The sequence below is a fragment of the Salvelinus alpinus genome, chromosome 2, assembly GCF_045679555.1.
Source record: "Salvelinus alpinus chromosome 2, SLU_Salpinus.1, whole genome shotgun sequence".
NCBI lineage: Eukaryota > Metazoa > Chordata > Actinopteri > Salmoniformes > Salmonidae > Salvelinus > Salvelinus alpinus.
In genome coordinates this window covers 84,391,071-84,418,871 of record NC_092087.1, presented here as the reverse complement: position 1 = coordinate 84,418,871, position 27,801 = coordinate 84,391,071, and the positions used below count along the sequence as shown (strand labels likewise).

Sequence of the window (27,801 nt, the reverse complement as noted above, 5' to 3'; positions counted from 1 at the left end):
GAGTGGAAATACTTGGGAATGGATTTCCTAAATAACATTTTGAGGTGAATTCCTAGTGATTTTATTACTTTATGCCCCAATTTTTTTATGCTAAAAATGTATTCTGAAAACAAATGTGAGAGCCACCAGTTGACAACCCCTGCTATATATCCTTATGGTTTAATAAAGGATACATAGCTTGTTTAATAATTATCTAAATAACATTTAAAAACAAACATTAAGAGCTAATCACTCTAAAAGCTCAAACATGTAGTGTACTTGCCAACCCCTGCATTAGCTATTGCTCAATGACAAGTAGTATAGCTGTACTAGTTATAGCATGGATGTTTGCACTACCAACTACCCAGACATTTCCTGTTTGCGCAATCTTACATGTAAATCAGGTATACCTGGGGCCGTATGTATCAAGAGTCAATCTAGGATCAGTCCTCCCTGTCCATGTACTCTTATTCATTGTGAATTAAAAGGCAAAACTGAGCTCAAATCAGCACTCCTACTCCAAGATGCTTAAGACCCGATATTCACAAAGCTCAGGTTGGAGCTCGAGTGTGACAGACCCAGGGTCTCTATTCATAAAACTTCAAATTAGGGAGTGCTGATCTATGACCGGTTTATATTTCAGATCAAGATTACATGGACACGAGACCTGATCCTAGATCAGCACTCCTACTCAGATGCTTCATGAATATTCTTCCCAGGACTCACCTGCCATTCCAGTTGCACAGGCTTAAAATACCAGAGTACTGTTTGTTGCTTAGTCAGAATCAAATTGATTCAACGCTTCTATGGTATCAGTCGTATGTGTACACTACTAGTGCTTTACTAAACTTGCATCTCAACTGCACATTTGTCATGGCATTTAGATTTGCCACTAATAGCTAACATGTACTTCTTTATCCAGATAAAAGATCACACTTCAAACAGATCAGTTGAGATTCAATAAGGAGCTTTAATAGTAAACAATAGCAAAGCATTTATACAAGCCAAACAAACATGTAGCTAAAAGCTACACTAGAGTTGCCAACTAGGTCTAGGACAGTCTAGTAGATGGATGGTTTTCTACTATCCAGCGTTAAATAAAACCCTGATGAAGCCAGAGTAGAGTTCAGGTGAAGATATATACATACCAAACATAATTGTGACAGAGGGAATTCAGTGTAACAATTAAAAATCTGCCACAGGGCGAGGCCCCTTTCTGGACTAAAGCTGCATGGAGGAAGTCAAAGAGTTTTGGGGTAACGAGAAAAGAGGGGGAAGGTAAGGGGTGAGTGGGGTAAGAGTAACAGTAGGGTGACAGTTTGGGGGGGTTGTAACTGGTCTTTGAAACTGGAGTATTTTGGGGGAAGGTTATGGGTTGGATCTTGGTAAGTGTGGCCATACTAATTTGTGTTCGTCGTAATTCTACATTTTCCTACCTACGCAGTAACCATGGCCTAGTCAAGACATACCATACAACACTTGTGTGTGTTTAATAATGTGTATGTATACCAGTGTAACACTGTGATAGGGTTCATACAGAACAGACCAGCATGACTAATGCTCCCCTGACTAAAATCAGTCCCACATCTTCTCCCCCTGATAATAATCATCAACTTTTCTATTATCTTTCTAGCCATTACCCGACTGCCTTCTCCATTCTCCACCCTTCTCCTAAAGTATGCAAATGCACACTTCCCATCATAGACCGCAAGTATGCAAAAGTACTTTGGTAGAAGGGTGGATAACCAAGACGTAGCCCCTCCTCCACAAGGTACTGGATCTCATTCTATGCATTCCCCTTTCTTGCCTTCCTTCTATCCATAATTTCCGCTGACTACGCCACACTAACAGTGGTCTTCTTCCTGTTCTTCGCTGAGCGGACCTCCTCCATCAGATCTCTGAGGTACTGGATCTCTCTGCTGATGCCGTCAGCCTTCTCTGCCAGCTCACTGTTCCTCTGCTCCAGCTCGGAACACTCCGCGCTCAGCACTTCCTGTTCACTCTTCTTCTTCTGTCGGTAACGTGTCGCTGCAGTCTTGTTCTGCTCCATCTTCTTGAGCTTCTTCTCCACGACCTTGGGAGCCCCGGATACTGATTTGACCTTGCCGCTGAGGGTTGTGGGGGATGTAGTCTCAGGTTCAGGTTTGGAGTAGGGTTTGGTCCTGGAGGACCCGGCTATGGAGGGAGAAGGAGAGGAAGATGGGTGGTGAGGAGGGGAGCCGGATACAGAGTCGATGCCGGAGTCGCTGTCATCAGACTGGTCATCACAGCTACTGGAGGCTGAGAGGGTTGATGTGGGGAGGATGGTTGGCTCCTCTTTAGGGGAGAGGACCACCACAAAGTGGCCTGAGGGCAGGAGGGAGAGGACGATAGGGGCGGTGGTCTGGAGGCTGTCGCTAGGCTCAGAGATGATGGTAGGTGGAGTGTGGGTTGTCTTGACTTCCAAGACATCAACGTCCACTTCGCTCCCCAGCTCGAGGGTATACCCCATGGAGAGGGGTGCTGGAGACTGTGGCTCAGACTTCACCACGACCTCTTGATCCTGAACCGTCACCACAGGACCTCTGACCTCATCCCTTACCTCTTCTTCAGGGAGCTCCAGGGAGGGGAGGTCAGCCAGAGGGATGCCCAGTGAGAGCACCTCGTGTGGGGCAGGGATTGTGGCGGTGAAGGGGTCCACCAGGTCTAGGTCCATGTGGGTCTCCAGGGAGGCCAGGAGCTCCTCAGGGGAACTGGGCGGGGCGTCGGAACAACAGGAGCCAATCAGAGAGTCCAGGTCGAAGTCACTCAGGTCTATCTTCTCAGCCATCCAGTCCATGCCCGAAAACGCATCATCTGGGGAAGAAGCGATAAGTAAATTCCATCTCAATATACAACATATTATACTCAATGCTTATGACATGACAATTTTAATAATTATTGTACAGTGATAACGAAGTATAAATCAGTCCTCTGAAAAGTCCTTTCCCAAACAAAAATCTGCCCTGAAAGACAATATTCCAGTCTAATCATGATTTGAGGGGACATTGGAGTTGCTGATACCGGAACCCTACTATAAAACCCTATTGTTTGCCAACATGTTTCCTGCCTGTACAACAGGAGGAAAAGCACCGCTGACACCAGTCTTGTTTTACAGTAATAGCCAGGAAATCTGGTGCAAACCAGTTTGTTGGGGTGATGGGCGGCTTGTCATCACATGTGGATGTGCAAACGGGTAATACCGGTAGTTACTAACGACCTCTATGGTTAATTACCATACACGTTGGTATTAGGCAACTGTTTATGACAAACCGAGCCCAGGGGAGAGCGTAGGTGGGGGATAGGTTTAAGCCTAATAGATGTGATAACAGCACAGATGGAACCACGTATAGGGTTAGGCAGCAAACAAAGGAGGAGTTTGTATGTGTTTAGCAACACTTGAGCTGTGCGTTTTTGTTGTGGTTTTCTTTTCAGCTGTGTTCTCACCTCCGCAGACGTTTGTTCCCATGTGGGCATGGAGCAGCTCGCTAGAGTCCAGCCACGGAGTCAACGGCATCAGGTGGTCCTCTACCCCGGACCCGGCCTTGCTGCTCCCCAGGAACGAGGGACGAGGGGATGGAGGGAGGGAGTCGGAGGACGAGAGATGGGAGGGGGAAGGAGACAAACTAAACAAAGAGGAGGGAGAGAGGGAAGAGGCGGAAGAGTTGGAGAGAGAGAGGGAGCGGGAAGAAGAGAAGGAGGAGAGAGAGGGGGGTAGATCATCCTCTTCATCTTGGTCCAGACGGGGCCCCATGGGGTCAGCCGTCAGAAACCAGTTGTCCAGTAACAGGGCCCCAACGTCCTCCAAGACCAGTTGGGAAGTCAACAGGGACATGACTGCTTCTTCTGGTGGCTGTCAACAGTAACAGGGTACTATAACGGGATAACAGAGAGTCTTCGGACGTTGTCGTCGTTAGGGGGAACGGTGATATCGTGCTGTGGTAGACAACAGCAGAGCTGAGGGTGGTTGGTTTGAGAGAACTGGAAGCAGAAAGAGAGAGATGGAGGGATAGGGGTTACAAATTGCAGTATGACAAGTAGTTCCACAGAGGAGAGAACATTACTTTATTGGTCCATTTACTACATGAGCAACAGAAATGTATTTTGCATATCCCATTCTCTCCGGTAGACATACACATACTGTAGGAGAGAAGGTGTGATAGGGGTGAGATGGCATGTATGACAGGGCCTTAGTACCATCATAGCTAGACTACATAAAAAGGAAAATAATCAATAAAAATGTATTTATAAAGCCTATTTCTTTTCTTAAATCAGCAGATGTCACAAAGTGCCTAAACAGAAACCCAGCCTAAAACCCCAAACCGCAAGCAATGCAGAAGAACGGTGGCTAGGAAAAACTCCCTAGAAAGGAAGGAACCTAGGAAGAAACCTAGAGGAACCAGGATCTGAGGGGTGGCCAGTCCTCCTGACTGTGCCGGGTGGAGATTATAAGAGTACATGGCCTTTAAGGTCAAATCGTTCTTCAAGATAATCTCTTCGCCACATGTCATTGTTTTGAGGGCTAGGTAATCATATCAATAAATGGTGTCAGTTAAATGGTGCAACTCATTGAATACCCTCATTGTACTGTGTTAGTAACACCCATCGAGGAAGTTCTATTACGCTGGCCTGGGTTGAACCGGGGAATAGTCCTTCACGTCGGGCGAAAGCGGGGAGGGAGGAGCGCCCTTGACAAATGACTCTGCTCTGTCATGTTGTCAACAAAGGCAGCATGGTGCGTCTTCCAGAAACATACAGCTTCTCCATATAATAAATATTTAACTAGTTTTCACTTTGAAGACAGATACAGCATTTATCAAAAGCAACCACTTTTGCATGTGAAAACACAGAATCCTACACATCACTCCACATGCTTATTTATGTCACTTTTGATTTGAGCTGGCTTCGCAGTTGGACTGAGCAGGGCACCTGGCTCAAAGAACGCACCAGTTCAAACTCCTCCCACCGGGGTAGGGACAAATAAAATACTTCCTCCTAACACCGGGGCATTTGTTTAAGAGGAAGTATGCGTTTGGGAAATACACATGAAAACAGTCTGCTAGAGATATCTTGTAAAACCTGTGGTATCTGAAGTTATGTCCTAGTGACCTAGTCAACAGTAACAGTCGGTCGTTTCCTGGTAAAACTGAGGCCAGTTGGTAAACTAAGTGCTAAAGGAACAAGTCGAGTCAATAAGAACTTTGACTTAATATCTCCTAAAACGCATTCATGTATTTCACAATAAAATAGTACGAGAGATATTCTGGTCTAATACTTCAGTGGAAATTCCGCCAGTGTTGGTAAACTCCCCGCCCTCCGCCACGGGATAACGTTGCCTAATTTGGTCATGATGTGACCGGTAACGCCGCCTCCTCGCTGACTCACTATGGAAACGGAGAGGGGAGGGTGAGGATACCGCCATTTTCACAACAACCATCTGTCATGAAAGGAAAGTAGAAAGCGAGAGGACAAAAGTACGCCATTTTGAAAGTGCCACGTTGCCATGTCTGGCATAGTAACTTCATTAATTTATGAGCCTGGGTTTAATAACATTAGTTAAAAATCATAACAATATTGTTATTCAATATGAGAAGGGGGTAGTTGATTAGTTATGACGTAGATATCGGTTTAAATGACCCACTGTAGATGGCACGGGATCCACATGGTTGTATTGTCACTTTGTTGAAAGGCACTGAAACGCCGACACTGAATAACGTTAGCATATGCCATCTAACGTTAGTTATTTCAGGCAGACAGTTGATACGAGTTACTATTTCCACAGCTGGGTAGGTGCCAAAGACAGCCCAAATCTAGCTGACAGTCTGACATATCGAATATCTGAAGTAAAGTTAGCTAACAGTATAAGCTATTGTATTGTAGAGTTAGCTAGCTAGAACGCTAACAACTTCCCAAGCCTGCTTGCCAGCCACACATGCCCGACAGCTGACATGTGACTGACTTTACATTTTGTAAGAAGAAATACGTATAATTTTTACTTACGCCATTTTGCGTAAAAAAGCCAGTGCTTGACCGTTGCACTGCCGGGTTGTTGCCGCTGCTGGATAAGCCGCTGCACGTTAAACTGCCATTTTGCGAGGGAGAACTGAGCGCTCGGAATGCTACGAAATTTCGTTGAATGTCACAGAGAAACAACGGTCGAGCTAGGTCACATGATTATTTATAGTCCCGCATCACACCCAAGTGTATCCTTCCGTCAAACAGCGCTGTGGTGTATCACTCCGATCCCGTTACTGCCTCTGATTGGTTTAGATCGTTATTCAGCTCGTTGGAAATAAATAGGTCCAGGGCCATAGTGTAACCGACGAAATGTAGGTCAAATTAACATGTATACATTGAATTAAGATTGAAGAGGAAATTAATGTTTACATTGGTAACTTGTATTTCAAATCTAAAAAAGCCAGTGTATTATGTTTGATTACGTGAAACTTGTTGCCCACTAAACGAAGGACTGCAATGTGTAGAGTAGACTACTTCACAAAGTTAGATAAAAGTCAATCTAAGATCGATCAAAATGTATTAGAACTTGTCTAAAGTGATAAAATAATTGTTTTTCAGCCTTAATACACCCATTACTTATGGTAGAAAAGGACACGTTGAATTTCTAGAGGAGTCTCTCTTTTCAAAGACGATTTGTCCTCAAGGATTCGAGTGTCTTTATTAACTTAAATGAAGACTAATCAACGGTAACTAATCAAAAGATTAAAACGAAAATTGTGGTAACTTTATTTCAATTTTATAAACAGATGTAGTTTAGTTATATTCTGATGACAACTCATGATTACAATTGAATACATGTCCAATCCCTCCACCTGGTGGTTGAAAAGCCAAATAAATTAGTGGAGGTCATTGAGTTCTCTATTGTCTAATGTACATCAAAATGGTACCCTATTCCCTATGTAGTGCACTACTTTTGACCACAGCCCTATATGGTGCCATTTGAGAAACAGACAATGTTACTGTTCCATTTCACCAGTGGTATTCAAAGTCAGGGTCTAGTGGGTAGTAAAAATAAAAATGTCAATTGATCAGACATTTTTAACAACAAATGTATAGTACAGATATACACAGAGTATACAAAACATTAAGAACACCTGTTCTTTCCATGACATAGACTGACCAGGTGAATCCAGGTGAAAGCTATGATCCCTTATTGATGTCACTTGTTAAATTCACTTCAGTGTAGATGAAGGGGGGAGACAGATTAAAGAAGGATTTTTAAGCCTTGAGACAATTGAGATATGGATTGTGTATGTATACCATTCAGAGGGGGGATGGGCAAGACAGGCACACTGGTTTGTGTCAAGAACTGCAACACTGCTGGGTTTTTCACACTCACCAGTTTCCCGTGTGTATCAAGAATGGTCCACCACCCAAAGGACGTCCAGTCAACTTGATACAACTGTGGGAAGCATTGGAGTCAACATGGCCAGCATCCCTGTGGAACTCTTGCAGGGTGCGCAACTCAATATTAGGAAGGTGTTCCTAATGTTTGGAAAACGTGACAATATAGAAATGTTTTTTAGAAAGATAATTTGAAAAAATATAGTTTATTGAGCAAAAATATTGTGTCTCTTAATTTTGTTGATAGAGATGTAAATATAATGAATTCAAGGTTATTTGTTTATTACATATTTTGAGGTTGAGTCAATCAATGTGGATTGGGGCATTTGTTAAAGTTACTTGTAAAAATATCTACATCTGGAAAAGCAGCTGTCAAGAGTCCTGACAAATCATGATTAACAACATCATGCCTTCTTATTCACAGACAATCTCAACTATTCATAGAATAGAATAAAACATTATAGGACAGAATAGTATAAAAAAAGAATAGGACAGAATAGAACAGAGCAGACTAAAATAACAAAACATTTTTTATTTTCCTACATATTTTGTACGACTTTCTATTTTTATTGCTAATATTTTTGACAAAGTGTAACGTTACTGGAATGTTGAGAGCTTCCAAGTAAGAATTTCACTGTACAGTTTACACCCTATATTATTTTCACTGTACAGTTTACACCCTATATTATTTTCACTGTACAGTTTACACCCTATATTATTTTCACCTTACAAATAAACATTGATTTGGCTCCTCATCCTCTTTCTCCTCCACCTCAGAGGATGAGATTATTTTCTGCTAACACTTCATTCAGCTGCTGAGCCACTTTGCGTATCTTTTTCCCCAAACTTGTACTTCAGTCCTTTCTTCAGCTTTGGACCATCCTCTTGCTTCGTGAAGTAGATATTCATGCCCAGAGCGAAGCCTTGGAGCACCCCCGATGTCTTACTGCTGGCCTCTATGGCACTGGAGCTACCCACTCCTGTCACTTTGGCCACCCTGGTTAATCAAATCAAATCAAGTTTTTTTATATAGCCCTTCGTACATCAGCTAATATCTCGAAGTGCTGTACAGAAACTCAGCCTAAAACCCCAAACAGCAAGCAATGCAGGTGTAGAAGCACGGTTTATTTAAGGTTTATTTGATCATCTTGGTACATATGCAGAAACATTCTTAACATGTTATGTGTCATATCATTATGTGTCATATCATATAAAACTCCCCAGGGGACCAAGAGGATGAAGTCAGGTAAGTCATGTCATAGTTAAAACTGCAGTTCAAATATAAAGGAATTCAACTTGATGTACGGTATGTTGACAATGGTTGAATCCAATCTTACTCTGCCTCCACCAACCCCTGGGCCAAGTGTGACTGAGGGAGAGGGGGGACCATAGCTCCATCTCCTCTGGGGCTCACTCTCCTCAGGCTTGACAATATAGATGTTCCTGGAGTGGCGCACCAGAGGTGGAAGCTGTGGGGGGATGAATCTGCCACACACTCAAAAAGTAGCTAAGGTGGAAAGGTTAAAAGCAAACACTTCTTTAAATCGATACTGTCATGTTTATAACGGTGAATAGTAAGGAGCCGGACAGAGATGAAGCACCTGCTGAATAACTGTAGTTGAGTTCTAAATAGTAGTATTTTGGGGTATGCGGAAATATAACATTTTATTGTATGTCCCACTTCGAATTGAGTATGCTTCAAATGCCAGGATGTCAAACTAATTTTGGCTTTTCATCTAGTAGAAATCGCTGCCTGCTATTGAGGAAGGCAATCATATTTTCTGACCCAGGTGTGCTTGACAACAGTTGATAATCTGCTTTCTGTACATGCTTTATTTGTCTTTTGCAGTGGAGGAAGAACCCTGGATGTTGCACGTCTATCCATTTGGACAAGAGTCAAGACACATTTAGGCTGTTGAGTTGTGCAACTTGGAATGAATCATTAGTAATAACTTGCATCCTTCTCACTTTCACTCTGACAGTGTCACACACAAGTGGGCGTGTCTTAAAAATAGGGCCTTGTGGTTTGCACCATCATATGACATGCCTGGATTTTAACCTTCATTTAAAGCTTTTTGATCAAACTGTCCTCCTTTTCTTTTTATGTCAGATTGTCCAGCACCATACATAAAAAGAATTGAAGCAATTGTCTGAGTAAGGCTGAAAATGCAGCATTAAAATCAGGCATCATGTCATAAAACTTAAAAATTATTATTTTTAAATTATTTTTGCAATGCATTCATTTATGTTTGGTTAATGTAGTCAATACAAGGTTTAACATAAATCCCTAAGTGAGCACAAATAATAAAGTATGTTGGGGCAAAAACGTATGTACTTTTTGAACAAAATAAACTTTCATGAAGTCTGCTCATTCCTTTGAGTCTATGCATTGGGGGCTAAATCATACCAGACTCAGAGACACAAAACTCCACAGGTAAATACAAAAAGGCCCTTACCTTTGCCATCACAGATGTACAACTATACTCCTGTCTGAACTTCCCTGGAGAATTGTCTTGTCACAAAGCACTGTTTCTCTCATACACTTCCTCTCTCTACTCACAATAGAAGATCATTATTATTTTGTGTGCTTAGATCTACTTTTCGGAGGGCATCAAACGTTCTACTTCATTAACTTGAGCCACAACATGATCATGCCCAGGGCCGGTCCTGGACGTTCTGCTGCCCTAGGCGAGACAAAAATTATCTCAGCTAAAAGTCAGAAGGAACAGAACAGCAGCCCAATTAATAGGCCTAAGCTACAAATTAAACATCTCGTTAATAGGCTATATAATCAGTTCAATGTCAATAATATAGCCTAATATTTTCAATATGATTACATTGATAAAATCACTAATGCCCCGGAAGCTCTGCCACCCTAGGTGAGACAAAAATAATTACATCTTAGACATTCTTATGGCACTTTCAAAAGTTACCTTTCCACACAGACAAAAGCTCACAGAAACCGGTCAACTTCAACTGCTGGCTACTCTTCCGTTGTATAACCCAACAACATAATTGCTTCCCTAAAAGCTGCCTGGTTTTAAACAAACATCTCTTTCAGAAAGAGAAAAGCTAAATTAATAGGGACAGAATAGTAAAGTTCTTTTTTTTTTTTATCTCCTCGAATATTGTTGGCTGCAGTTTAGCTTCAGATTGTCATAGAGAGGAATTAATATATCCCCATAAGGCATGACCGAGTTAAGCATTGTTATAGAACGCTTGATATCATCTGGATACATTTTATGTATTTCAAAATATAAAGCAAATAATATATATCCTTTTTGCCCTTTAACAAAGGGTGTGATACCATCACTTAATTCGAGCCTTGGTTTAAGTCAAACACACCAAGCCCTTCCCAGACACGGAGGTATTTAATCAGTGCATGCGACAGTATTGAAGTATTTGGCTATACCGACATCTATGGAGGATAGCTGTGTCTGTCAAACAGGTAGGTTTACCTCTTCTTTTTTGGAAGATGAAGAAATAAACTCCAATTATATATGTAATTCTGTTTGCAGCAAAAGGAGCAAAAACAGAAGGCTGCGTGGTTTTACTTGGAATAGACAAACCTTGGTCGCTCCACTCTCTCCCCGTTCGCCATCCTCCTATTGTAGTGGGCCACCGAAAACTTTCGCTTACCCTAATCTCTTGGGAAATACCCATCCTTATCCTGATGTGGTCCAGCCTGCACTAACATAACCCGTAAAGATCCATTCATATATTTTGGCCACTCACAGGGATCTTTTATGTTTTTTTGTCTGGGAGTCGGATTTAGCAGCAGCACCACAGCTGTCATCGGGGAACGGGAGCGACGAATCTGAGTCCGGGTCCAAGATATGGTCTTCGCCGGCATTGTTTGGAGGTGTGGCTAGGCCTGGTGCGACCACCTGTTCTGGTCCAGACAGAGAACTGTCATCATCGGTGGAAGTGCATGGCTCGGGACTCCTCCGGTTTGCCCTCTTCGCTGCTAGAATCAGCGAACCAGGGCTCGTCGTTTTCGGCGAATGAATGGCCTGTCATTCTCCACACCGGCTGATGGACAGTGCTGCATGCTGATATATTGCACCAGTAAATGTCTTTGGTTCAGAGATTGTGCCTCTTTTCTCAGTTTTAGACGTGGTAACAAATTGTTTAAACTCTATAGATTACGTTTAGCTAAATTCATATCCACTATTAGCTAGCTACTAACAGGGTACGCTACTGCCTTAAAATCGTTTGTCACACACACAAATATATTTAAAAAAAACATTTAAATTGGCAGATTCATTTTTATACATTTTTCACAATTGGATAATCCCATAAACACATCACCACCAAGGTTAGTGGGATTCGGGAGAAGCAGGAATGGGGCGGGAACAGCAGCAACGCTATGAGCTGGGCTGCAGCGGGCGGTGTAGTAGCGGATCAGGGGCGCCGGAGGGCGGCAGCCAATTGTCAAAATGCCTCCCCAAAAATCAAGTGCCGGGCCTAATCTTGCCGAAAGGGAGGGCTGGCCCTGATCATTGCACCGGAGAGTACATTATCAGTTATAATATACAGTCCTACAAGGCCCATTGAGACACTAATTGAAATTTGAAAAAAAATGATGTCTTCTAATTATTTATTCACAACATTGGTTTATATGACAATAGATTTGACAATGGAAATTGTTTTAGTGATGCTATGATACACAACTGAAACCTGGTAGACAACGTACCAAAATATTCTGTAAATAACCATTAATAAAATGTTTTAGACAAAGGGTTCCGCTATGGTTACAACCCTTTTTGGGGCTATATAGAACCCTTATGGTTATTTATAGAAACTTCATGGAGAATGATTGGTTCTGTAAAGAAACAGGTTATCAAAAGGTTATTTTATTCTGGTTTTATAGCAATGTTATATTTTTTAAATTCCATAGGTTTTACTATTGTGTCTAACAGAATCAAGTACGATAGCGCTGGAACTGCTCAGGGTCCCTGAGGAGAGAATTGAGAACTACTGACCGTCAACCACTCAATTCACAAGACACTGATCATAATCATGGAATCGCATAACATCAAGTCCAATGAGCCGCCACCCCAACATTTTAATTATCACTGGAATCATCACCCTTCCCAAAGAAGCCTTGAGGAAAACACATTTGTGTGTGTGTAGGGCTGTCGATTAAGGCAGCCCTCCACACCGCTCTGATTCAGAGGGGTTGGGTTAAATGCGGAAGACACATTTCAGTTGAGCAACTGACTAGGTATCCCCCTTTCCCTTTCTTCAGAGGATGAGATTATTTTTAACTAGCTCATATTTGACCTTGATCACTTCATCCAGCCCTTCATTCAGCTGCTGAGCCACTTCGCGTATCTTTTTCCCAAACTTGGACTCCAATCCCTTCTTCAGCGTCGGGCCACCTTTGCCATCCTTCTGGGTAAAATAGATATCCATGCCCAGAGCGAAGCCTTGGAGCATCCCCGATGCCTTACTGCTGGCATCTATGGCACTGGAGCTACCCACTCCTGTCACTATGGCCACCCTGGTTTAGGTTAAGGTTTAAAAACATGCAAATATTTTAAAAATAAAGTCAATATATTTCCAGACAAAAGTAAATGCAGTATATTAAGATCATACCTGACCACTCTGACGGCCTCTGTGTCGACTTCCTGGAGGGTTGAGAGGTTGTGCTTCCTCAGGTGCTCCAAGCCCGCGTTGATGAACCTCAAGCAGGCTTCAATGTCACCCATCAGGGCCAGGTAGTCCTGGAGGATCAGCTCAATCTTCTTCCTGTCCTGTGCACTGCTCACCTAAAAGAGATGAAGAATTTACTTCCTGGAATGAAGAGGAGTTGGACAGTGATGTTATGCACAGTACTTCTCAACATTCTTTTAAGTATCTAAGTTCCGAATGGAACACTTAGTGAATTTATCTGAGTGAGTTGCATGGGAAACCAACTTTGCTCCCAGGCCAAGTGAAATTCCTGGTGTCTGTCCAATCAAGCAGGAACCATATTAATATATTAAGTGTGCCATCATCCTTCAAATGCTCTATAAATAAAGTGTGATTGTGTTTGGATTCTAACAGCTCACTTTGTTAGCGATAGCTGCAGAGGCCCCTGTGACCCCTCCAGCTGCAGCTACACCGACACCGATCACTGTCAAGGCCAGTGATGCCCCTAGCGTGAAGGGGGCGAGGATCACCCCTGCCGCAGCCGCCACCCCTCCAACCGCCCCCGTGGCGCCCCCGGTGATGCCAGCAATCTTGGTTCCCTTGGAAACCTTGGATAGAATTAAATTGTTGAATTGAATTAAATCTAATGGAATTGTAGAATTGTATTTAAATCATCTGCTTGGGGGTAATTGATGTTAGTTACAGGCTTACATTAAAAATCAAAGGCATTACAAGCGTGTACAGTAGTAGTCTATAGTGCTCCTACCTTGTTTAAGTAGTCTGTACAGTAGGTCATCATGCGCCTACCCTGTCTATGTTGCCTGTGCAGTAGTCTATAGTACTCCTACCTTGTCTAAGTAGTCTGTACAGTAGGTCATCATGCGCCTACCCTGTCTATGTTGCCTGTGCAGTAGTCTATAGTACTCCTACCTTGTCTAAGTTGTCTGCGATGCTGATGAGGTTAATGATGTGGTTCTTTAGGGTCTCCCCATGCTTAGTCAGGAGGAGGTTGTACAACTGCAATGAATTCTGGAACCGCTGGGCTTTCTCTTTGAACAGTCTAGATATAGAAGGTCATTAGTATGGAGGGTGGTTAGTGACAGAATATTCAAATGTACAAAACATTGTTAGCTGGGTCTAAACTAAATAACTTACTTTGCTTCTCCCTTCTTGGCCAGTTTATGGTCATTAGACAGATCTTTCCATGCTAAAAGGCATAGGAAAATATTAAAGTCACACCTAAACTATGCTGGAAATTACAAAGTACATTTTGAGGCTGTGATGCTCACGTTCACTTTTCACCTTCTCCCACCATTCCATCAGACAATCTGCATCCTGATGGAAGAATCAAATGAAAGAGTGAAATGTGAATTTGACAAATGGTTGTGGTCAAATTGTCATTAGTGATGATTCTTTGGAGGTTCTGTATGTAACAAACCCACATGTATGTAAATAATACACTGCTCAAAAAAATAAAAGGAGACAGGCCAGTACATCAGGAGACGTGGAGGAGGCCGTAGGAGGGCAACAACCCAGCAGCAGGACCGCTACCTCCGCCTTTGTGCAAGGAGGAGCAGGAGGAGCACTGCCAGAGCCCTGCAAAATGACCTCCAGCAGGCCACAAATGTGCATGTGTCTGCTCAAACGGTCAGAAACAGACTCCATGAGGGTGGTATGAGGGCCCGACGTCCACAGGTGGGGGTTGTGCTTACCACCCAACACCGTGCAGGACGTTTGGCATTTGCCAGAGAACACCAAGATTGGCAAATTCGCCACTGGCGCCCGGGGCTCTTCACAGATGAAAGCAGGTTCACACTGAGCACATGTGACAGAGTCTGGAGACACCGTGGAGAACGTTCTGCTGCCTGCAACATCCTCCAGCATGACCGGTTTGGCGGTGGGTCAGTCATGGTGTGGGGTGGCATTTCTTTGGGGGCCGCACAGCCCTCCATGTGCTCGCCAGAGGTAGCCTGACTGTCATCATTAGGTACCGAGATGAGATCCTCAGACCCCTTGTGAGACCATATGCTGGTGCGGTTGGCCCTGGGTTCCTCCTAATGCAAGACAATGCTAGACCTCATGTGGCTGGAGTGTGTCAGCAGTTCCTGCAAGAGGAAGGCATTGATGCTATGGACTGGCCCGCCCGTTCCCCAGACCTGAATCCAATTGAGCACATCTGGGACATCATGTCTCGCTCCATCCACCAACGCCACGTTGCACCACAGACTGTCCAGGAGTTGGCGGATGCTTTAGTCCAGGTCTGGGAGGAGATCCCTCAGGAGACCATCCGCCACCTCATCAGGAGCATGCCCAGGCGTTGTAGGGAGGTCATACAGGCACGTGGAGGCCACACACACACACACACTACTGAGCCTCATTTTGACTTGTTTTAAGGACATTACATCAAAGTTGGACCAACCTGTAGTGTGGTTTTCCACTTTCATTTTGAGTGTGACTCCAAATCCAGACCTCCATGGGTTGATAAATTTGATTTCCATTGATAATTTGTGTGATTTTGTTGTCAGCACATTCAACTATGTAAAGAAAAAAGTATTTAATAAGAATATTTCATTCATTCAGCTCTAGGATGTGTTATTTAAGTGTTCCCTTTATTTTTTTGAGCAGTGTATAATACACAATGTATTGATGCCTGACAGCTTAGTTGAGCTGTTCATAGTTATACATAGGCCCAACAGCCGCTAGTGGTTGTGTTTTCATTCCTGTCTTTTGACCAGTTAGGGCTGTTTAGGTTAGGTTTTACGGTGTATGGTGAATTTCAGTAAATTCTGATCGTGGATCAGTTTAGCATATTTCCCCCACTAATTGTTACTGTTAGGACGGGGGAAGTGGAAGCTGATCCTAGATCTATACCCAGGGGAATCATCACGGAGCAGGTTCTCAGTCATACTTGGAATACCTTGATGTTATCTTCTTGTTCCTCTTCACTAACGCTGCTTATTGAGAGTGTTTTGATTCTGCCTTTCAGAGGGAGTGACTGCTTTAACGGCAATGGAGGAGGTGGCCTTACATAGTGATCATAGGTTGCACATATCCGTTGTTGAACTGCTACCTAAAACAATAGAAATACAATAAACTTATTTTCAGGACACTTTGTTTGACCTGTAATAAAGTATGACACGTCGGGCCGGTTTCCCAGATTAAGATCAAGCCTAGTCCTGGATTAAAAACTCTTTCAAAAGAGAATCTCCATTGAGAATGGTCCCGTGTAGCACAGTTGGTAGAGCATGGTGCTTGCAACGCCAGGGTTGTGGGTTTGATTCCAATGAAGATTTTTTTTTTTTTTATGCACTCACTACTTTAAATTGCTCTGGGCAAGAGTAAACATTTGTAAAAAGCATTATTAAAAATAAAATAAATCATGGACTAAGCTTAATCTGGGCCTGGGAAATCAGGCTGGTCTCAGACTAGACGTAACATAGTAAACGAAAATCAGGGGCACTCAATTGTATATGATATGTAATGTTTGGTATGGTTACATAAGACAGAAGGTTACTTAAGGCAAAAACTAAAGGAGGATGGATGGGTTGGCATATAAAGTGAATGTTGAGCAACCCAAAAGTTGCATGTTCAAATCGCCTCAGACAACTTTGCAACTAGTTAGCATGTTAGCTAACCTTTTAAGTATAATGTGAATAACTTAAACAGTATTTGTAGCTGGCTGACTGATCCCTTTAGTTGTCATACCGTATGAGTTTCATGCGTAACAAAAACCTCTTCATAGATATAGTCATTGGATTCTTCTCTGTCAACGACGGCAGGCGACCCAAACTGGAAGAACAATGTACAGCTCGGAAAACCAAGTATTAGTTTTAAGATCACAGTATTTATTCTCCGTATAGCTCATTCTAATATTTCTACTGTACATTGTTGTTACACACCACATGTATTATATACTGGATTCTTGACATAGATATATTACAGTGAGCTACTGCTGTACTCGGTCATTCTTAGTATACAGTATATTGTGTAAATTATCCCGGTATAGACACATATAGATTGCATTTGGATTACTGTTCCAGTGTTATTTGGGTTGTTAATTGAATTCGTTGAGACAATCCTTATTTGTTTGGCATTATACTCCATTGTTAGGAGCTAGTAACATAACATCTTCTAAACTGTGTACGCGACCAATACACGATTATTTGACTTAAGCTTAGTGTTAAACATCTGTTTTCTCCGTCTGTCTCACCGTACGAGTTTCCTGCGCAGCCAAAACCTTTTCATAGAGAGCGGGATCGGAGTCCTCCCTGTCAATGACGGCAGGCGGGCCAAGAGGACGACGCACCACCAGCTGCTTGTTCTGGTCCTCTTTAGCTTCAAACTGAAATAACATTCAATAATATTCAGAGAGTGCACTGACGTAAATCCTAACTTCCGCTCAAGACGAATTTCCACTTAGTTGTACGTTAAATGTCAGTGGGAGACAGAGAAAATGGGACATAAGTGGAAGTTGGGATTCACTCTCACTGTATATGAGAGCAAATGAAAGAAAAGTGCGTTGCTGCACCAGATGAGATACCTTCTTAATGAATTCAGACACACTCCCCCCATCCTGAGGGTCACAACCACCTTCTGGAGGATTCCTTCCCACCGACCACCTATTCTGGGCCACAGGGGGCGGTTTCTGGGCTGTGCCTGGCTTCTAAGACATCAGTAAGAAAAAAATAAAATAGTGTCACACCATAGTTATATACATTTAAGTCATTTAGCAGACGCTCTTATCCAGAGCGACTTACAAATTGGTGCATTCACCTTATGATATCCAGTGGAACAACCACTTTACAATAGTGCATCTAACTCTTTTAAGGGGGGGGGGGGGGGGGGGGTTAGAAGGATTACTTTATCCTATCCTAGGTATTCCTTAAAGAGGTGGGGTTTCAGGTGTCTCCGGAAGGTGGTGATTGACTCCGCTGACCTTGCGTTGTGAGGGAGTTTGTTCCACCATTGGGGTGCCAGAGCAGCGAACAGTTTTGACTGGGCTGAGCGGGAACTGTACTTCCTCAGAAGTTCATATACACAATGTACAAAACATTAAGAACAGCTTCCTAATACTGAGTTGTACCCCCTCCCCCCTTTTGCCCCCAGAACAGCCTCAATTCATCTAGTCTCCGCTGCTTCCCACAGTTGTGTCAAGTTGGCTGGATGTCCTTGGGTGGCGGACCATTCTTGATACACACGGGAAACTGTTGATCTTGAAAAACTTAACTTTTGTCAAGCCCATTCACCCTCTGAATGGGACACATACAGTCATGGCCAAAAGTTTTGAGAATGACAAATTTTAATTTACAAAGTTTGCTGCTTCAGTGTCTTTAGATATTTTTGGCAGATGTTACTATGGAATACTGAAGTATAATTACAAGCATTTCATAAGTGTCAAAGGCTTTTATTGACAATTACATGAAGTTGATGCAAAGAGTCAATATTTGCAGTGTTGACCCTTCTTTTTCAAGACCTCTGCAATCCGCCCTGGCATGCTGTCAATTAACTTCTGGGCCACATCCTGACTGATGGCAGCCCATTCTTGCATAATCAATGCTTGGAGTTTGTCAGAATATGTGGGTTTTTGTTTGTCCACCCGCCTCTTGAGAACTGACTACAAGTTCTCAATGGGATTAAGGTCTGGGGAGTTTCCTGGCCATGGACCCAAAATATCGATGTTTTGTTCCCTGAGCCACTTAGTTATCACTTTTGCCTTATGGCAAGGTGCTCCATCATGCTGGAAAAGGCATTGTTCGTCACCAAACTGTTCCTGGATGGTTGGGAGAAGTTGCTCTCGGAGGATGTGTTGTACCATTCTTTATTCATGGTGTGTTCTTAGGCAAAATTGTGAGAGCCCACTCCCTTGGCTGAGAAGCAACCCCACACATGAATGGATTACTTTACCCCAGTCCTCAGCAGTCCAATCCCTGTACCTTTTGCAGAATATCAGTCTGTCCCTGATGTTTTTCCTGGAGAGAAGTGGCTTCTTTGCTGCCCTTCTTGACACCAGGCCATCCTCAAAGTCTTCGCCTCACTGTGCGTGCAGATGCACTCACACCTGCCTGCTGCCATTCCTGAGCAAGCTCCGTACTGGTGGTGACCCGATCCCGCAGCTGAATCAACTTTAGGAGACGGTCCTGGCGCTTGCTGGACTTTCTTGGGCACCCTGAAGCCTTCTTCACAACAATTGAACCGCTCTCCTTGAAGTTCTTGATCCGATAAATGGTCGATTTAGGTGCAATCTTACTGGCAGCAATATGAAGCCCTTTTGTGCAAAGCAATGATGACGGCATGCATTTCCTTGCAGGTAGCCATGATTGACAGAGGAAGAACAATGATTCCAAGCACCACCCTCCTTTTGAAGCTTCCAGTCTGTTATTCGAACTCAATCAGCATGACAGAGTGATGTCCAGCCTTGTCCTTGTCAACACTCACACCTGTGTTTCTGAGAGAATCAGTGACATGATGTCAGCTGGTCCTTTTGTGGCAGGGCTGAAATGCAGTGGAAATGTTTTTGGGAGATTCAGTTCATTTGCATGGCAAAGAGGGACTTTGCAATTAATTGCAATTCATCTGATCACTCTTCATAACATTCTGGAGTACATGCAAATTGCCATCATACTAACTGAGGCAGCAGACTTTGTGAAAATTAATATTTGTGTCATTCTCAAAACTTATGGCCATGACTGTACACAATCCATGTCTCAAGACATTTAAAACAATCTTATTTAACCTGTCCCCCCGCCTCCCTTCACTGTTTGAAGTGGATTTAACAAGTGACATCAATAAGGAATCATAGATTTAACCTGGATAGTCTATGTAGTGGAAAGAGCAGATGTTCATAATGTTTTGTACACAGTGCGTTCAGAAAGTATTCACACCCCTAGCCATTTTCAAGTCTTGCCATAGATTTAAGCCAATTTAAGTAAAAACTACAGTAGGCTACTCAGGAACATTCAAAGTAGTCTTGGTAAGCAACTCCAGTGTATATTTGGCCTTGTGTTTTAGGTTATTGTCCTGCTCAAAAGGTGAATTTGTCTCTGTTGAAAAGCAGACTGAACCAGGTTTTCCTCTAAGATTTTGCCTGTTATTAGCTCTATTCCATTTATTTTTACTTTAAGAAATCCCTAGTCTTTACCGATGACATGCATACCCATAAATGATGCAGCCACCATGCTTGAAAATATGAAGAGTGGTACTCAGTGATGTGTTGTGTGTGTTGGATTTGCCCCAAACATAACACTTTGTATTCAGGACCGATGTTCCCTCTGAGCTGCATGCCTGCACTAGCACGCAGCTCCCCCGGGAATGTAGCACAGTAGAAATATCAGTGCACACAGAGAAGCATGAGATTAGAAGATGGAGTGATGTTCAGAGTTTTCCCCCTTAGTGTTACATATCAACATTTCCCCTTTACTGTGGGAATTGTGATCGAATCAACACAATATTAGCCACTTTTAATTTAACATACCCGAAATAAAAAACAAACTATGCAAGAGATTGTTGTAGGCAGAACGCGTCAAAGTAGAATTCTATAGCATTGACAGGCACGACCCATACTCTACACAGACCCTGTGTGCCATAACCAAATCAGAGCTGCAGTAGGCCTATATGCAAACAGACCATTGCCATATATGGATCTGTGCCATTCCTTTTGAACTGGATTGTGTTTACAGCATCAACGGTCGTGAGTAGATGCGCTTGACATCAAAGCGAGAGCCACGATGTGGTTTCTTGCATCAAACACCACAGCATTTTCAGTCACCTCCTTGTCTGAAGGACAAGTGGATAAACAGGTTAAGCCCTGCATGTTTCTTTCAAAAGTCTCATGGAATGTAGGCCTACATTGAACACCACACATTAGCTGCTAGTGTAGGCTGAATAATAGAACAGCCATTTCCATGTTAAAATATAATGGGATACATCATCTCCATTGTAAGCCCCTCTAGTAGGCCTTCATTATAATGAAATAGCCACAGTAGCCTACTTTACCACTTAAAACTAAAGTGGGTACAGCCTCAGTGTTCTGTGCTCAGCAGACCAGACATTCTCACTGATGCTACACTCTGCCTAGTGGCTACTTAGCTTATTCATACCTGTCTCAAAATACAACACTGCCCCTTTAAGACAAAAAAAGCTAGCTTTCCAAAGATATCCAGAAATGCACACGTTTTGTGCTCTTGTAGGAAGCAATCACTCCCCCATTGCCGACTACAAATTACCTAGAACTGGGCTAATAGCTAATTATCCTTTGCTAGTTTTGAACACATTTACAAATGTGCACACGTCGCTACATGTACCTCAAAACAAGCCATTTACTCTTGCGTGGTTCATTTCATTTCGGTATGTTGCAATGAAAGTGGCTAATATTGTGTTGATTCAATCACAATTCAAACAGTAGAGAGAAACGTTTTTAGTGTTAATGGGGAAAACAGAAAGTTCAGTGAAGTTCTTGCTTCTCTGCTTACAGAGAAAGTTGCCTGTATATAGTATGCTTCCTTTATCGTGTTCTTTTTATATCGTGTGTTTTTGGTTCTACCTTGTTATTTTTAGTATGACATTGTTATTGATTTCTGCATTGTTGGGGTTAGACCTTCAAGAAAGGCATTTCACACGTCTCTACCAGCCCCGTCTCACGTCAGAATTAGACATTCATCCATGTTTCTCAAACATCAAACATCGAATTGGTTAAGGTTAAGGTTAGGCATTAACTCCAAATGGTTAAGGCTTAAAACAAAAAAATTGAAAAAAAACTATCGTTGGATTCGAACATGCAGCCTTTGGCACCAGGGGCAGATGCTTACGCCCATACACCATCCAATGCCCTAGCAAAACTGAAACCTTCTTGAAGGTAACAGCGCTCACTGTTGCCCCAGTGGCCAGGTTCCACTTCATTTCCCAACATCCTCAGACATGGATGGACATTGAATACTGACTTGTATCACGAGTGACCTGACTGGTTGTCAATGGTTGAATCCAATCCATTGAATAATGGATAGTCTCTTACCCTGCCTCTCTCAACCCCTGGACCAGTTGTGTGTGAGGGAGAGGAGGGACCATAGCTCCATCTCCTCTGGGGCTCACTCTCCTCAGGCTTGCCAACATAGACTTTCCTGGGGTGGGGCACTGGAGGTGGAGGCTGTGGGGGGGGAGTGGGTGAAGAATGTATGGGTGGGTGTTAAGATTCATACTGTATGAGAGCAAATTAAAAGAGAAGAATGCATGTTGCTGCATCAGATGAGATGCCTTAATGAATTCAGACACTCCATCATGAGGGTCACAACCACCTTGTGGAGGACTCTTTCAGCTATGACTTATTCTGGGCCACAGGGGGCAGCTTCTGGGCTGTGCCTGGGTTCTAACAAGTCACATTTACAATAACACAGTTTCACACCATAGTTATATACTGTACATCGTAGTATACCACTGCAGTTCAAATATAAATGAATTTGAGTCAATGTATATTTCAAACCATAGGTCTCTCACAGAAGAGTGAAGTGGAGAGCCATGGTGGATGTCCTATGCTCCCCAGGGGGCCAAGAGGATAAAGTCAGGTAAGTCATGTCATAGGTAAAACTGCAGTTGAAATAGTAAGGAATGCAAGTCAATAGCTGTGTCAAAAGTAGTACACTATATAGGGAATAAGGTCCCAAATGGCACCCTATTCCATACATAGTGGACTTCTTTTGACCAGGGCTCATGTTGTCAATGGTTGACAGTCTCTTACTCTGCCTTCACCAACCCCTGGGCCAGATGGGTCTGAGGGAGAGGGACCACAGCTCCATCTCCTCTGGGGCTCACTCTCCTCAGGCTTGCTATTACAGATGTTCCTGGAGTGGGGCACCAGAGGTGGAGGCTGTGGGTGGAGGAGGAGGAGGGGGGGGTTAAGACCGTATGGGTGGGTTTGAAATAGAAGCCGAGGCGGCTGATCGGACATTGAGACAGACAGGACGAATTGGCCAATAAACCTTGTACAGAAAATAACAAAAACAGGACGTTGACATAAATACTTTCCTTGGGCAAAAGATACTCTGTATACTAGTCAGGCAACAACTCTTGGCCTTTCAGAAAACTCAGGTATGACTGTAATCTACCCAACCTGTTACCTGCTCTCCCTCCAACAAAGACCAACTGAGCACCTACGTAAGTACTCTTTCCAGGAACTCCCACTTGGAATGTTCCATCATGATAGCCCCAAAACACAACTACCATAAATGCATAATTTTTCTTAAGTAAAATGTTATCAATGCAATAGTTTTAAATCTGTCTAAAAATGCTTTGTTTTATTTTGCAGTGGAGAAGGAACCCTGGATGTAATTGCCTTGTCTATCCAGTTGGACGAGACATATTTCAGCTGTTGACACTGAGCCTTGCCATTCCATCCCTTTCACTTTCAGTCTGACTTTTTGCATTTAGATTGTATGAAAAACAAAATGTATTTCTTGTGACACAAAAGACAGCTACAAACATCTTTCAAACACTTGCTGCACAATGTTAGTTTCGACTTAAAGTTATAAGCTTATCAATTGCACTTCTGTCATAAAACTCCACAGGTAAATGAAAAAGTCCCTTACCTTTGCCATCTCAGAAATACCAGTATTCTACTGTCAATTTCACTGGATATTTGTCTTGTCATAAAGCACGGTTTACCTCATACACTTCCCTCTCCTTTCTCAACTCACAATAGGAGAGATTCTTGTGTGTGCATCAATCTACTATTCGGAGGGCAGTCCATAGAAAAGCAGGTTTTTCTGCATCAACTGGATAACACCATGCACCGGGGACTACAGAGTCAGTTGTTATGCTGTGTTTCCCAACCCTGGTCCTCCAGTACCCCCCAATAGTACATTTTTATTGTAACCCTGGACAGTGTCTCCTGACCCCTCCCGTCTCAGCCTCCAGTATTTATGCTGCAGTAGTTTATGTGTTGGGGTGCTAGGGTCAGTCTGTTATATCTTGAGTATTTCTCCTGTCTTATGTGAATTTAAGTATGCTCTCTCTATCAGAGGACCTGAGCCCAAGGACCATGCCTCAGGACTACCTGCCATGATGACTCCTTGCTGTCCCCAGGCCACCTGGCCGTGCTGCTGCTCCAGTTTCAACTGTTCTGCCTGCGGCTATGGAACCCTGACCTGTTCTCCAGACGTGCTACATGTCCCAGACCTGCTGTTTTCAACTCTCTAGAGACAGCAGGAGTGGTAGAGATGCTCTCAATGATCAGCTATGAAAAGCCAACTGACATTTACTCCTGAGGTGCTGACTTGTTGCACCCTCGACAACTACTGTGATTATTATTATTTGACCATGCTGGTCATTTATGAACATCTTGGCCATGATCTGTTATAATCTCCACCCAGCACAGCCAGAAGAGGACTGGCCACCCCTCATAGCCTGGTTCCTCTCTAGGTTTCTTCCCAGGTTTTGGCCTTTCTAGGGAGTTTTTCCTAGCCACCGTGCTTCTACACCTGCATTGCTTGCTGTTTGGGGTTTTAGGCTGGGTTTCTGTACAGCACTTTGATATATCAGCTGATGTAAGAAGGGCTATATAAATTACATTTGATACGCACACCTGATTCAACTAATCATCAAGCCCTCAATGAGTTGAATGAGGTGTGTTTGTACAGGGCTACAACAACACTGTATTGTTGGGGGTACTGGAGGACCAGGGTTGGGAAACACTGCCATATAACAACTGACTAGTCCCCGGTGCAGTTATATGGGACACTTTTACAAGTCCCATTGAGAGATTCAGTGAAATGAACATGACTAAACCCATTTTCTTTTAATGATTTGGTTCACAACAATAAATTTGACGATGAAACGTGGTAGCCATTCTGATGCACAACTGAACCCAGGTACACTTAATGTACCCAGTAGAAAACCAATCCTTTAAGAATGAAGTGAAAATCTTACAGTATTTAGAGCTGACACTGATGCTTTAAATTGTCTCACCGTACAAATTTCCTGTGTAGCCAAACTGGACTCCTCTCTGTCAACAATAGCAGGTGGCCTGAGAGGAGTAAAAAAGTTATTCAAGTCATTTCAGAGACCATGCACTCTGGGGAGAAATGTAACTTCCACTCAAGTAGAATGTTCACTTAGCCATGCATTGATGTCAATGGGAGACAACGTGAAAATACAGCTCAAACAGAAAGGAATTTAAGACCATGTACACTGAGTATACAAAACATTATGAACACCTGCTCTCTCCAAACAGACTGACCAGGTGAAAGCTATGATCTCTTATTGATGTCACATGTTAAATTCACTTCAAATCAGTGCAGATGAAGGGGAGGAGTCAAGTTAAATAAGGATTTTTAAGCCTTGAGACATGGATTGTGTATGTGTGCCATTCAGAGGGTGAATGTAAGACAAAATATTTAAGTGTCTTTGAACAGGGTTTGGTAGTAGGTGCAAGGCGTACCGGTTTGTGTCAAGAATTAACAGTGATGGGTTTTTCCACACGCAACAGTTTCCGGTGTAACAATAATGCTCTGCCACCCAAAGGACATCCAGACAACTATGGGAACCATTGGAGTCAACATGGGACAGCATGCCTGTGGAACGCTTTCGACACCTTGTAGAGTATATAGCCTGACAAATTGAAGCTGTTCTGAGGGCAGAGGGGGTGGGTTGATTTGAATCTCTTGATTTATGGACAGTGTCTTACCCTGCCTTCACCAACCCCTGGGTCAAGTGTATCGGAGATACAGAGGGCGAACCAATTCTCCATCTCATCAGGGGGTCACTCTCCTCAGGGTTGCCCAGAAAGCAATTCATTGGGTGGGGCACCAGAGGTGAAGACTGTTGGGGGAGTGGGACTGGGTTTCTGAACATTTCTACATAATGTGGATGCTACCATGATTACCTATTCTTGAATGAAGTGAGAATGATAAGAAATACTCCCCCTCAAAAAAATGCTAACCTCCCCTGTTATTGGTGAGAGGTTAGCATGTCTTGGGGGTATGATATTTGTGCATCAACTTTCTTACTCATTATACAGGATTATATATACTTATATTAGCATCAACATTATGTAGAAGTGTTCAGAAACTTTATATTCACAAAACTGACAATACATTATTTACCATACTTTATTGGGCACAAAATAATCTGAAACCAAAACAAAAAGCAAATGCAGCCAACAAGTTTGTAGAGTCACAAGCTTGATGTAGTCATTGCATTCTAGGAATATGGGACCAAATCATTAATGAATATAAACCCTGGATTGCTGATGTTATGCATTATTGGCCATTGAAAGGCTTTGAATCAACAGGTCAGCCATAATTGGCACTCCCAGTAGGCACAGTCTTCCATAGGAATGAATGGAATTCTACAGTTTCAATTAAATATGCCATGGACAAAATTACATGCATTCAAGGGTCTTATTCTGGTAACCAATGCTTGATAAAAGTATTCTCGCTCTTACCCATAATAATCTCATCATGTAGCCTAGATTAGTTTACCCGCACTGTATCTGTGCGCTGTTGCCTAGTGATGGGTCGTTCTCAAACGGACGGCTCTTTTTGAGACGATTTTTTGGTGAACGTCGGTGGCCGAATCGAATCGGTGAAAGAACCGTTCATAAAATACCAGATGCACTCCTGGTTTAATGTAATAGGCCTACCTGAGCTTCAACAAATGCCTTAACTTAAATTGTTTGTCCATGCAAGTAATGTTTTATTGTGTGATATAATTCAGTCAATCTGATTGATTTTAAAATTTGAGTATCTTCATCCATCGCCAACAACTTCGATAACCGTTACTACTTTAATCTAAATATATTGGTAATTAGACAACTTCTAAATATTATGCAGCAAAAACAGCGACATCGGATTTTAGTAACCTTACGGGCCTGTTGGAACACAAGTCATGACGGTTTGACGAATATCTACTTTGTTTGATCAGCTTTTTTGAACGGCCGCTAACGAAGGCGTCCTATGTCCCACCGTCTGCTGCATGAATGGTACATTTCCAAATTTCCAAGTATTCTCATTCAGTCAACACATTAAATGTTCAATCAAACCAGACTCGGAGTCCTACTATTCCACAGATAAGACAAGGCCCTTACCATTTCAGATGTCAGTCTTTTGTCACAAAGCAGTTTCTCACTGATCTACTCCCAACAGAGAGGAGACTGGTTCATTTATGTGCTGCACCTGCGATCTACTTATTCTGGGGGCAGTGCCTATAAAGGCAGGTCTTTCTCCATCATCACCTTGATTGATCACCCACTTGATAAGGTCATATCTAGACTGGATACAGCTTTTGTCAAATTTGACATCAAACGTTGATAGTTTTTTAGCTAAGCCTTTTCCTGACCTTGACCTAATTCTCCTAACCAGAGACAGATAGATGACTCATCTTTATATCTGTTCCATTTTGCGACAGCATGGGCAGCGCTATTGAGGCTACAACCCATAGGAATCTCCACCCAGTTGACTACTTTAAAAGGGTGGAATCCCTCAATGGCACTGCCCATGCTAAAACTGCCTTTTGGCTGCAGAGGCCTCTATCATTCTCTATGGCCCACCTTAGTACATGTCGCTGGGTGGGAGTGTGATGCCTTTAAAACTCACTGTTACATTGTCTGACCTCACTGTGCTTGCACCATATTTAATCACTCTAATTATGTTAGCCAACCTCCACCCAGAACCATGTAGGCTATTAAGGCTGCGTTTACACAGGCAGGCCAATTCAGATATATTTTTTTTCCCACTAATTGGTCTTTTGACCAATCACATCAGATCTTTTTACATCGGATCATTTTTCAGAGATGATAGGTCAAAAGACCAACTAGTGAAA

The 27,801-nt window shown here is 42.8% G+C and overlaps 2 protein-coding genes across 6 annotated transcripts; both read right to left on the bottom strand.

Moving 5' to 3' along the window:
* Nucleotides 1–929: 929 nt before the first annotated feature.
* On the bottom strand, nucleotides 930–6,213 carry atf4a (activating transcription factor 4a). Its single transcript, XM_071389642.1, has 3 exons — nucleotides 5,998–6,213; nucleotides 3,445–3,978; nucleotides 930–2,814 (listed from the first exon to the last, which is right to left on the bottom strand). The coding sequence occupies exons 2-3, from the start codon at nucleotides 3,830–3,832 to the stop codon at nucleotides 1,814–1,816; spliced, it is 1,389 nt and encodes a 462-aa protein (XP_071245743.1). The 5' UTR covers nucleotides 3,833–3,978; nucleotides 5,998–6,213; the 3' UTR covers nucleotides 930–1,813.
* Nucleotides 6,214–11,945: 5,732 nt separating this feature from the next.
* Nucleotides 11,946–27,188, bottom strand: LOC139567989 (uncharacterized). Of its 5 annotated transcripts, XM_071389636.1 has the most exons (16): nucleotides 27,068–27,188; nucleotides 25,667–25,800; nucleotides 24,949–25,006; nucleotides 22,724–22,852; nucleotides 22,483–22,515; nucleotides 22,004–22,135; nucleotides 17,537–17,659; nucleotides 17,207–17,338; nucleotides 16,702–16,785; nucleotides 15,914–16,066; nucleotides 14,286–14,331; nucleotides 14,152–14,203; nucleotides 13,927–14,056; nucleotides 13,416–13,604; nucleotides 12,961–13,133; nucleotides 11,946–12,865 (listed from the first exon to the last, which is right to left on the bottom strand). In XM_071389636.1, the coding sequence occupies exons 1-16, from the start codon at nucleotides 27,068–27,070 to the stop codon at nucleotides 12,607–12,609; spliced, it is 1,830 nt and encodes a 609-aa protein (XP_071245737.1). In that variant the 5' UTR covers nucleotides 27,071–27,188; the 3' UTR covers nucleotides 11,946–12,606. The 5 variants fall into 5 exon arrangements, with proteins under 5 accessions (XP_071245737.1, XP_071245738.1, XP_071245739.1 ...); XM_071389637.1 differs by lacking the exon at nucleotides 22,483–22,515; XM_071389638.1 differs by lacking the exons at nucleotides 22,483–22,515; nucleotides 22,724–22,852.
* Nucleotides 27,189–27,801: the final 613 nt, after the last annotated feature.